Source organism: Mus caroli, unplaced genomic scaffold (assembly GCF_978045245.1).
Source record: "Mus caroli unplaced genomic scaffold, Mus_caroli_1 scaffold_4, whole genome shotgun sequence".
NCBI lineage: Eukaryota > Metazoa > Chordata > Mammalia > Rodentia > Muridae > Mus > Mus caroli.
The window spans coordinates 92,099,242-92,112,266 of NW_028227259.1; the positions used below are offsets into that span (position 1 = coordinate 92,099,242).

The 13,025-nt window shown below is 38.1% G+C and overlaps 1 protein-coding gene across 1 annotated transcript; it reads left to right on the forward strand.

Moving 5' to 3' along the window:
- Positions 1-1,389: 1,389 nt before the first annotated feature.
- Positions 1,390-11,860, forward strand: Amtn (amelotin). The gene is made up of 7 exons (XM_021163968.2): positions 1,390-1,443; positions 3,120-3,206; positions 3,953-4,018; positions 5,362-5,448; positions 8,249-8,284; positions 9,683-9,709; positions 11,573-11,860. The coding sequence occupies exons 1-7, from the start codon at positions 1,390-1,392 to the stop codon at positions 11,858-11,860; spliced, it is 645 nt and encodes a 214-aa protein (XP_021019627.2).
- Positions 11,861-13,025: the final 1,165 nt, after the last annotated feature.

A 13,025-nucleotide genomic window follows, 5' to 3' on the forward strand; every position in this document is an offset into this window, starting at 1 on the left:
TCCATAAAGTCTTCCCTGCCCCCAATCGAGAGCTTTTCCTCATACCTGTGCACACTCCTATTGTTAACCTTAGTACACATGTTATTAGTGTTAGCCTCCCATATAGTGTTTCCCCCATTCCTACCAGATTATCTGACAGTCATCAGTCATGAGCAGATGAGTAGAGTTTGTATAAGGAAAAACTTAGGCAAATGCCTCATCATCTCTAATTTTCCATCAACGGGCATTCCACACTAAAGAAAAGACAACACTGAATGTCATATGGTCTTCAGTATGAAATTCTGGCAGACAGATTCATCGTTGATTTCATCTCAGATATTACTGAAGAGACCTTGCCTGGTCTGAAACCCAGGTTCTGGAAGCCTGTGGATAGATGTGACCTGAACATCTTTTGAAAGAAACCTCAGTAAATTCCTGTCTTCAACTTATATCACATCATCTCTTTTGATTATTTCTCCCCCCCATGTGAACTCTTCATATTTTTCCATTAATTTATTTATTCATTTAACACCCTGATTGCAGCCCCTCCCCATTTTTCATTATTAAAAATCAAACAAATTATTCAAGAATTCTTAGAGGCAATTTTTCATATTCATTTAAATTATAGATGTTTGAATCTTTTTAATATTCCTAGAAGTGACACCTATAGAAATACTGCTACATATGCAAGAAAGGATATGTGTTATAACATTTATAATGTAAAAATCGAATAACAGATTATCTATACATCAAAAAGAAAGTGTAACTCAGTTTAACCATTAAATATATAAAAATTAATCTATGTGCACTGACACATAAAGCTCATTGTTTTCAAGGAAACAAGTGAGGTTTGGAGAAATCATATGATAACCTTTATTTTTACAAAGTATACAGAGAGCCCTATATTTTTGCTCATTCTTATATGATAAAACCAGTAAATTCAAAAATATTTTGCAAAAGAGTTGAAAGTAAAGACAATTGTCTTTTTTTTTCTGTCTGCACTTTTTTAAAATTATATAGGCATGTCTCCCTAAAATACCCTCTAGTCAGATCGTAGACATTGGGTAATACAATGTCTGCAGCTAATAACCCTCCTAATGAAGTGTTGGGAAATGAAACCAAATGATTTCACAGACAGTTTAGTCCTGATTGGTCTCTCAGGTTGTCTGTCTCCTGTAGCTGAGCTTAAATTCCTTCTACAAACACAAATCAGCAAAAGATAAATTTTGCACCAGAGTAAAGTGGAGAAGTCATCTGGATTTCGAATATCATTTTGCCTGGTAGCAGACAGGTAACATTACTTCACCATATTGCAAGTAGAATGATCATTTTTCAATGTCATCTTCTTTCATAGGTTAAAAAAAGTGAAAGAGTAACATAATTTTGTTCTTATAGGTAGCAAATCGAAACATGAAGACCATGATTCTACTGCTTTGTCTTCTAGGATCAGCCCAGTCATTACCAGTAAGTGTGATATCTTTACTTTATGTACTGACCAGCCTAAGCCATGTCTCCTTACAGCCATTTATTTCTTCATGCCTTTCAAGAAAACGACTCTATTCTGTTTTTTTTAAGTTTCCTAATTTAATTTTCAAAACAAATAAGGTAAACTAATAAGATGTTAGTGCGAATTTCAACATTCTGCATTTTTCTAAAAAAAAAAAAAATGCATCCACATTAACATGGAAGAATTTCAATTGTTTTAGCAAAGCAACATAGCAGCCCTGAGGGACAAAGTGACTATTTTATGTTCCAAAACAAAAGTACGACTTTCTTGGGGACTGTTTATTTGCTCATGACTAAAAGAGTAAATCATGGTTCTGATTTTTCTACTTGATAAACAAAGCATATAAATAAGATGAACTCTTACCTACAAGTGTATGATACACATTATAAAATGACAAACTTTTTTTATTTTACACATATCATTACAAAATATTTAAAATGGGGGAAGGAGATTGGTGTTCCTTCCATCTATACTTTAGTTGTCCTAAGTTATTATATAGACATAGAGATGGAATATCTTATCCCTTTGGACTTATCCCATGGACTTCCCTTTGACACAGTGCTTAAGATATTCAGGAAAGATGCAATCGATGAACTGTGAACGAAGGACAAGAAACCATACTCACCTGTACAATCAACAATGACTCATTGGAAACTCTCTAGACAACAGACATGCCCTGATTGCTAAAAACACAGTAATGAGGACACAGCAAGGGGACATGATCCCTGACATAAGTCACAGTGGCTACACAGAGCAAATCATTGTTTAGGAAAAGCTTAGATTGTAAAAATTTCTGTGGGAAAAAATAAACAGGGAGGAAAAACAAATTAGAAATGACTAACACATTATTAAGAAGTTCTCAGGACTAAATTTTTAACGAAAAGAAAAAGAAAAGCAAAAGTCTTAAAATAGCAGAGCTGGTGTCAGTCTTGCCCTGTGGGATGCACCCAGCAACAAGTGCACTATGAGATCAGACTGGGGGGTAGGGTTTATTGTATTCATGAACTGGGGTCACTGCAGTGGTCTTAGTGCTGACCTTGACACGCACCAAGTGACCTTGCACAGGTCTTCTCTCACCTATAAAACATTTAAAAAGCCACACAGCTAGACCATCTGGACTGCGAGGTCATTGTCATCGTGAGTTCAACAAATTTAAATACAAAGTACTTACTCTGGCCAGGAAAGACACTGAATTCCCATTATATGTCACATGCAAGGCAAAAAAAAAGTAGGGAGCCTTAAAAAAAATGCAGTAGGACCCATGGAGTTTAATTCAAATAATGTAAAGGGGAAGTAAAGCAAATGTGCATAGAGCTAAGACTCCAAGTGTATCCCAAGGCCTGGCAAGGAAAGGAAAGGAGCAGCTGCTGTAGACGAATGGGAGCCAGGGACCACTGGAACCCAACTCGCCCTGGCTTACCTTTCTACTCTTCACCCTCTTGACTTGGCAATTTCCTAGTCTCTGATTCTGTCTCCTGCTAAGCATAAAATATTTGAAGACTTAAAACTACTGCAAAAGACATGGAGTTTAAATTCATAGTGTTGTTGGGGGGTGAACTGTTACCTTCCAGATGTAAATGGGTAAAAACCTCAAACACATCCCTCCCACTTTATCAAATATTTATATTCACAGAAGCAGCTTAACCCTGCTTTGGGAGGTCCTGCAACAAAACCAACTCCAGGTCAGGTGACACCACTACCTCAACAGCAACCAAATCAGGTAAGCACCCAGCAATGACAAAGAAAGCATATTGAGACTGGCAATTTAAAAAAAAAAATCAAGATTTGCATAGTCTCATGTCTGAAGAGGCTTTCTTGAGGGAGAGAAATAAGAAAGCCAATGTACTTGTTTTTATATTTAAATGAAGAAAACCAAGCAACCTCATTCTTTTTCCTTGTATGTGAATTAGTTACATGAGCAAGAATTTGGCTTATCTAAATATTCAAAGCTTTGAAAAGTGGATGGTGTCACCTATTTACAAAACTATAAAGGACACTGCCTGCCTTGTCTTTGTCTAGACTCTGAAATATTAGTCAATGGTATTAAAAGTTCAAGCTGTCTCTTTAATTATTGGGCATCATAGATCATTCAAATCAAATCATCTAAGTCCTTAAAAGATCTGTAGCTTATACTATTACAGACATTCTTTAGGGGAAAGAATCTAAAAATGGATGGGCACAATTAAGTACTAAAACAAAAATATTATAACTAAATAATAACTATATATAAATCACCAGATAAAACCCACAAACTTGGCATACTGCTAAGCCATCCAGAACAACACAGGAAACGAGGAGGCCTCATGCAGACAATTCGAGGGTAGTGACAGAGCTTGAACCTTTGCCTGCATTGACTTGATGGGAATCCATGCCTTTGGAAGCAGTATAAATTATCTGAGACTACCATCGGCACTGCTGAAGAGACAGATAGTGGCTTCTCTAACACCCAGTTTCAATGTCCTACAGGTTTTTCCTTCCATAAGTCTCATACCATTAACACAGCTTCTCACTCTGGGGTCAGACCTGCCATTGGTAAGTACTCTTTTATACTACCTCACTCCCTTTTGTTTAATAAATCAGGCACCTGATACTGAGCATGGAGGAGAGTCAAGAACATAGAGAAATGTCTATCCACAGAGCACATGCACACCTAATCACTAAACATGAGCTGCAATAGGAGCAAGGAGAAAGTCAGAGAGTCAGATAGCACTCAATAATTCTTGAAAGTTTTCCTAATAAATCTTTATATAATTGACCTCATTCTTGCCTTTGATCCTGATAACCTCTTCTCTAAAATCCTGCCCCATTTCTGTACCAGATCTTCCTTAATGTTCCCTACTATATCCACAAGCCACATAAACACTGTGACCACTATTCCTACCCTCTAGGATGACAAGAAAGGACAAGAGTTTCTCTCTGCTCATAGAACATCTGTAAAGATCCTTCTGTTTGAGGAAGAAAAATGTTTCCCTCCTGATTCTAACCAGTGTGCAGATTTAAAAATAACTATTAATGCATGTATTGGATGAGCATTAATGCATGGATTATATCTTGCAACTTTGTCTGGAAATACCTATGAAATATTTCATTTCCTAATAGAAAAAAATCAGAAAATGTCCAAGAACCATTATTGTAGCCAGAAAGGGGTAAATGACCTAAATGATCTCAGAGATGCCAAAGGAAAACATTTAATTCCTGGGGTATGGGGAAAAAGATGACACTTGCATCAAAGGCCTTACAAACAGAGTTTGAAGCCCATAAGCCACTTAAAGGTAGAGACAACTGACACCAAAATTGACCTCTGACCTCCACCAATACATTCTGTGGCATGAGAATATATACACACTAGGTTTTGATATTTTTTTACTTTTTAGTTTAATGTAGAGACTTGAGAGATAATTCGATGGCTAACAACACTTGGATAGGATTTGTAGCAATATAATATAGAGAGAACTCTATGTTGCTCTTGTAGCGGTCTTGAGATTCAGTTCCCTGCAATCACAGAGATCAGCTCACAACTTCCTACAACACCAGCTCCAGTAGGTCCAATGTCCTCTTCTGTTCTACTTAAACCTGCACTTATACACACACACACACACACACACACTGACACACATGGATATATAACACACGTATTCATGTAATTCAAGTATTTTTAAAAATCTTTGGAAAATTAATATAGAGGTTAGAAATGGACCTTGTGCTAAAAAATTAAGTGAATATGTTAATTTCATGTCTGTGATTAATTATACACATAATAAAATATTATGAACTTCTTCCTTTGAATGCATTTTTACCTTTAATAAGTATGCTTTAGGGTCCTAGATGCTCAAACTGAAAGAAACATAATGGAAATCTTCTCTGATGCCCCACAGTTCAACCCTGCTGCTGGGCCCCACGGCGCACATACTCTCCCGTTCACCCTGGGACCACTGAATGGACAGCAACAGCTGCAACCGCAGGTAAACTGAGGCAAGGCTTCCTGCACTCTGAGGGCATCTTCTCTCAGATGAAGCCACAGGGAGAAAGGAACCCATTTCAAAGTCATTGAATGCAGATGATTTGTGGGTGTTTGTTCTACTTATCACAAAACGGCATGAAATGTTTGCACGCCTTAAAACATTCGCTTACAATGTTATTTTTTGTAAGTGCAGAGCGTGCTATGCACTACCATGTGCATACACTTGACTGGAGAAAATCAGGGTTGGTTTGTTTTGTTTTGTTTTGTTTTCTAAATTTTTCCCTCTAAATTCATGTTATAGTGACATCGTTATAACTAAATCTATTGCTATATGAGAATTGTTTCATTTGAACTCATTCTTGGGCTTTTATAAGACACAATTTAATATTAAGAATAAATGTTGCCCTCTGAAAGAGACCAAAGAAAGAGGCAAATGAAATGTGAGCCTCTGTAATCCGTGACACTGGTGTAATTCACATACAGATTGGCCAGCTTCAGTCAGGCTCAGTTGCCTCAATTACTCCACCCAAACCATTGATTCAAATCTGCTGTGGGCTACGGCTACTGTGGGGAGTGGGAGAAAGGGGGGAACCACAGAAACACACACTCAGTCAAATGTCATGCTGGTGTCTATTAAATCATGTAGTGTGGTGATTTGTAAGTTAAAATATTTTAAAAGAAACAGACTCAACACAACACCTTATTCCCCAGAGAGTCAGAGGCATTAGTGAGCATGTCATAAAAGGTTTAGTATAGAAGATTTGACACTGCATATTCCCCAGCAAGCAGGAATGTTAGGTCATTCATTCCTCATTCTCTCTGGGGATTCTTCAATGTCTCTGGGCCACACTATCACAAAGCGTTCCCATGGCTTTCTCCCAGGTCAAACTCCACTGCCTACAACCTGTCTCTTCTTATATAGTGATAGTTTTTTGGAAATGTTTTATTACCATGGATTATACACAGTAATTGGTCATCATGACAGTCTCATACATGTATATGAAGTACATTGAAAAGAATCACCTCTCATCACTTTCTATGTCCCCCTCCTCGTCTGCCTCCTACTCCTTGCCTTCCTCTTCCTATATAGTCTCTCTTCTTCTTTCATATTTTTGTGTGTGTGCATGAACATATGAACCAGTGAACTTAATTAGGTTAACTTACAGAAGCACAGGTAAGGTATTATTTATAGGCACATTGATGACTTACCTACCACCAACAATATGGCTGAGGAAAATATCTCTCTGCTACCCCAACAAACATTAACTGTCTATAGATCTTCAGAGAGAGGTGGGGCCTTATGGGCCCCTTCTATGTCCATGAGAGAATGGTGACAGGTCCAATCTCATGTGCAGCTTGTGCAGATAATCATAGCTGCTGAGAGTGTGACAGCCATGTCCCTCCCACAAGACAGCATTGCATTGCACTCTGTCCCTTCCTCCAGCACTTATATTCTTTCTGAGCCTTGGAAAGGACAGTACAGATGGCCCATTTGGTCCTGAGCATTCACTGGTCTTTTTATCCTTACCACTTACATCAGTTATGAGTCTCTGCCTTAGCTGCTGCCCACTGTCAAAAATGAAGCTTCTGTAACCAAAGACAGTGACAGTAGCACTAATTCATGGGCATATATGACTATAATTTATAATAAACATAAATATTTAGAAAGCAAAAGAAAATTGGATCATTTTCAATGATGCAAACCTAAGGAATATGGTTGCAGCCTTTAACTATAAAAAACCAACCCTGGGAAGAAATTGTTCCAGAACAATATAGCTGCTCAATTCTCAGCTCTCTGTACAACCTGTGTGGTGTGGACAAGTTATTTTAACCCCACAGCAACTCACTTTCCTCAAAATTTAAAACAGGCTTCAATGTAGAAGCTTCCTCTATTGGTTACAAAGATTAAAAGGCTAAGCATCTAAAACAGTTTGTGTCATACCATAAATACTCACATATCCATGGTGGATACTTCAAACAACTTCCAAACAGCAACGAAGACAACAAATTTCCTTTACAATTATGCTGCTGAACAGTTAGCTTTCCATTAAGAAGAGATTTTTAGATTCATGTTCTCCAAAATCGTACCTCTCCCTTCCCCACCCACCCTGAGGGTTTGTTGTTCCCACTGATTTAGCTACTGTCATATTTTGCTGTCGGTCAACAAGAAGCTGACCAGCTTCTATAGGGAGACATGTGCTTGTCATTGTTGGCCTGTCAGACACTGTGGTGCCAGCAGAATGGGAAAATAGCAAGGTCAAGAGCCGGTCAAATTCAAAGCTGTCAGGGTGCTATATACCAAGTTAAATGTCAATTTTGATGATATTTTTTCTGACACTATGGATTTTCTATGTAAACAAAAATAAAATTTTATGTTATACAGAGTAAGAGAATACCACAGCATGACAACTCCTCTACCATTTCAGCCAGCAACTTATAACATAACCTAGTCTCACTTGAAGGTCTCAGCTGTGGATGTGGGTTGCTGAACAAGTGTAACCCATAATCCAAGCCCCCACCACCTCCCACCAAACACACTGTTATTTTTTTAAGATTTATTTATTTACCTATCTATTTGTTTGTTTGTTTGTTTGTTATATGTAAGTACACTGTAGCTGTCTTCAGTCACTCCAGAAGAGGGCATCAGATCTCATTACAGATGGTTGTGAGCTACCGTGTGGTTGCTGGGATTTGAACTCAGGACCTTCGGAAGAGCAGTCAGTGCTCTTAACCACTGAGCCATCTCTCCAGCTCCCACACGATTATATTTTAACAGTGCTTTTTGTCCCTTTATTTTTCAGATGTTACCCATTATTGTGGCACAACTTGGAGCTCAGGTAAGACTATTGCTAAACAGACTGATTGTTAATCACGCAGGTGTAGAATGTGTCTCTTATCTCAATTCACCAATCAGGCACCAGGATTCTAACTCACTTTGCACTGTGTAAGCACTACAATAGAGAGCTCTAACTTACCTGGCCCTAGCTGGCAGGCAAGTGCAGCTGTAAATTCTTCAGGGTACCATTTCAGTTAACAATGACACCGTCTAGTTAACACCCACTCTGAAAATGAGTGAGATGTGGTTGATCCTCTAGCCACACCCTCAGTAAATGAAGCAGACAGTCACCCCTGAATCACACTGACAAAAAAAATAATAATGGGATGAATATGATGGCCCATGATGTAGGGGGTTATTTTATCTCAAATCTACTTTAGCCATAAGTGCTTATCCTAGAATTCTCAACACCTTTTTCTTCCTCTTCCTAGTTGCTTTTGCAAATGTTACTCTTGATCTCACTGATAAAATTACCAAGGACCAACATCTGCATCAGTATCAGCATCAGATGGGAGCTTCAGTCTTAAAATCAGAGACAAATATTAGTATAAAATCCCTATGAACTCTTTGTATTTAAATAGGCATATGTATGGCTTATTAGGCTGCCCCTGAATTTGCAATCCCCCTGCCTCAACCTCTCCAGTTCTAGGATTAACAGAGTGTGCCATTCACCACACCTACTCCTACTAGCTCTTTCTTCCACATCTAAGTGTAGCTCAAGAGAATATATCTGACATGCCACAAGGATTTAAGTATAACATATTCATCAAATAATATTTGTGGTGCATAAAAATATGGCTAAACCTTAAATTTAAGACTAAACCAAAGAAAAATTATGTAAGCCACAACATAACCACAAATAAATACTAGGTGGCCATTTAAAATTATATTTATTGCATTAATTTGGCAGTAAAACAGCTAAAACGTTCCTATGAAATACTAAGAGAAAAGGAAAGACAGGAACTATATAAATAAGAGTTTCTATTACATGAAGAGTAAATTTGTAGAAATTTGTAGAAAACACATGGAAAGACCATCATCTGTAAACCATAGTGTTATTTTTCTGCTGTCTTCTGTATTCTCCAGGCTTCTTATATCTATCACTTAATTTTTATATATATATATATATATATATATATATATATATATATATTATATGTATAATTTTCAAATAAAGGTAAGTCACATTATTCAATAATAAACATGAGCAATCCTATATCACATTCTGACACAAATTTTGTGATATACATAACAGACCATTTAATATATTGTTGAAAGTAAAAAGAAAATCTTTCTTTAGAATACTTAAAAGTAATTACATATTTTAGTTATTTTAAATACATTGCATTGAATATATTAAAATATATCTAATTGCTTCTTGTTATTGTTTTGCTTTTAGGGCACTCTCCTAAGCTCAGAGGAACTGGTAAAAAGAAAATCCTTTAAGTCACTACTGTTTAACTTCTTCTTCTCCCTCCTCCCAGTGTCATCTGCCCTTCCAGCTCTTTTGACCACAACCCCATCTAACTACGTTACCTACAATGAGCTGTGTATTTTCAGAGCTCCTCAAATCTGATTACTCCTTCTCACCTAAAAATTTGTCATCTGTCTCCTACTACTTTCCATTAAGTTAACTTTGTGATAACTTTCGATATGTTGCTGTCACAATCTGTGTTAACCTGGAAATCCATTGAACACTTTTAAACTTTATTTTGATTGACTTAAACTTTTTACTGAACATCACATACAATTCTCCAGATATTGAAGCAGAGTACTGTAAATATTGACTCTGCAGGAAGGGTTAACACTGTTGTCCTTTCCATTGTATGAGATTCTTCTCTATATTTTAGTAGGGTTGAGTGAGTTCTTTTCTATAAACACTAATAATTGAAGGATAAGAATTAAAGTACTTATTCCCATCACTCATACTTTCTATGCAGTAATGAACAGGCCATGTTTAGAAACATCTGTTTGGATTACTCTGCTATCTAAACATAACAACGGAAGGAATTGAGGCAGGTTCACAGAACACAGTTTTTAAAGGCTTTTCATACTATGAAAAGGGTATGTATTGTATTTGCTATACTACCCTAAATAATACTCCAGTTGTGGATCAGCATCTCCCTTGCCAGCACTGACAGATGAACATTCCTATCTTCCTGTTGTTGGAGTATTGTCACAAAACAAGCTCTTTTAACAGATCTCTCACCTTTAGACCTCACGATACAAAGTACAGACCCATGATGGAGCTTTACAGATAAACTGAGGCTCAACAAGCCTAAATGAGTTGTCTCAAAGGCAACCGAAAATGTAGATCCTGATCCACAGCCATGGGTTCTATAGTTCTATCGTAGTTTTCAAACATTTTTTAGTTCAATCCATGGTCATAATGAACTTTTCATACAGCCCAACATACTCACCTGATTTTACAAAATAATACTTATTCTTATATGGCATGTGTTGGGATAACTTCCAGTCTTCTCTGACATTCATAATTTCTGTATGCCTTGATTCTCAGCTTGCAGTGTTCTGTGCTGTAGTCTTCCCTCCTTATCTAGCAGAGATCTAGGTCTGCCTTCAGGATTGAAGTCTAAGACAAGGCTTCCCTAGCTAGGGCCTCCACTCTCAGACCACCTCAGGATGACTTTGAGAACTAGCTTAAATTCATATTAGCAGGCCTGGCCCAGACCTCAAGCAGAGCCTAACCATGAAAACCTCTGAAAAAAAGATGTTTCTTCAGTAATCTCAGAAAATGCAAAGGCAGCTCAAGTACCAAGAGAACTAACTCCTCCTGACCCAAAAGAGGGATGCCTTTGAAAAGGAGGCCGAAGGGACCTGAATGGAACTCAAGCCACAAAGGCAATGTCTGGTTGATCAACTTGTATTTCCATTAACTTGTAGTCTTTTTTTTTTTAATTTTTTATGGGCAAGAGAAAGGCTTTCCTTTAGGTGAAGGACAGAGACAGAGCTTGTCAATACTTTGTGGATTTTCTACATAGCACTGTATCCAGACACGCCTGATACCTTCAGACTATGCTTTTGTTATGACTGCCTTGCGTTCTAATTCCCTTTTTAAGGAAAAGGAGCCCGGTAACAAATGTCAACACTGACAAGGGCATGTTAGATGAATGCCAGGTCTTTGTGATTTCTCTGACTTTAGCCCTCCCTTCCTCCCACGCCACAGCCTGCCACTCCTAACCAACCTGCTGTCCTCCAAAGAAAAGAGATGGGTTAACCTTGTTGAAGTGCGTTCTTTTTCACTTTGTTTTCTGTTTCCTTCCCATTCTAGCCATTAGCCTCCCAAATCTTCACAGGCCTCCTTATCCACCCCTTGTTCCCTGGAGCCATTCCTCCCTCTGGTCAGGCAGGGGCTAAACCAGATGTGCAGAATGGAGTCCTTCCTACAAGACAGGCAGGAGCGAACGCTGTCAACCAGGGAACCACTCCGGCCCATGTCACAACTCCTGGTGTCACAGATGATGATGACTATGAAATGAGCACCCCTGCAGGCCTGCGAAGGGCCACACACACCACGGAGGGAACCACCATAGACCCACCAAATAGTAAGTTGTCCTAGGGTAGAACATGTATGTCATCTGAAGAATAGCAAAGAGTTCTTTGTCTTGTGCTGACAAATGCAGACTTCAATGAAAGCAAGGAACCTATTCACAGGCATGAAAGCGCATAAAGGAATGGTTTTACTAAGCCACCAATTCCATGGTATTAACCTTAGAATACATTCAGTTACCCATGCAATATCCACAACACACACACATGCACATATGCACATATGCACACATGAACATGGGCCGTAACCAACTTAGAATGAGCCTCAGAATTTCTTGCATAATATTGCAAGAAGCCACTGGTACACTGGGAATAGTCTGGCATTAGCACAGTAGATAAACTACCCATCTGCAGTCCCTTGCCATGTGTAAGCACAGAATGTTTTCACCTGCATCTAAAGCCACTCTGTTTCTTCTAGGAACTCAGTAAGCTGTTTCAGATCTCCTCAGCTAAACCACGTCACCGTTGGAGGTTCCATGTGAGCCATCCCCATCCATCACATGATGGAAAAGACAGAGACCAGTGGAAGGTCTTGGGAGGTATAAAGTCTTTAAATTTACCTGAAAGTTTTTCTTGAAATTTCAAGAGAGAGATTGAATGAAGAGAATTCCAAGTTCAAAGAAAATCATTAAAGAGATCAATTTGTCTTTGAAATACTTTAGTATGCCACTTCAGACAGACCTGGAAAATGTGTGTATTAAAATATATTTTGAAAACTGACATTTTTCTTCTTTGGGCCTGAAAGAAATTTGGGTATCTTCATAAGCTGCATTACCTTCATGACTTTAAGCCTAGAACTTCCTTCACAAGTGGCAAGATTTTCTGCCAAAGGAGAGGACCATGAAGATAAACTCCAGGCCACTCACAACTACCTCACAACACACTCCCAGAGGAAACACTATTTAATTTCTAATAAACAAGTTACTTATAATAGTTTGTGACAAACGACAGAAACAAACTACTGCAAAGCATGAGTAGCTGCAGAGTCAAAGCTAGAATTGGGCCGTTTGATGTTTAATGTGGTGAAGCTGAGAGGAAGAAACAGCATTGTAAAAGCAATCACTCAGTCAGACCATTGTCATACTCTTGCACCTGAAAGGCAGAATTTAATCGGGCTAGACTTTTAATCCAGATTAAATTAAATCCACGGCAGTTCACCTGGGTTGAAATAGAGC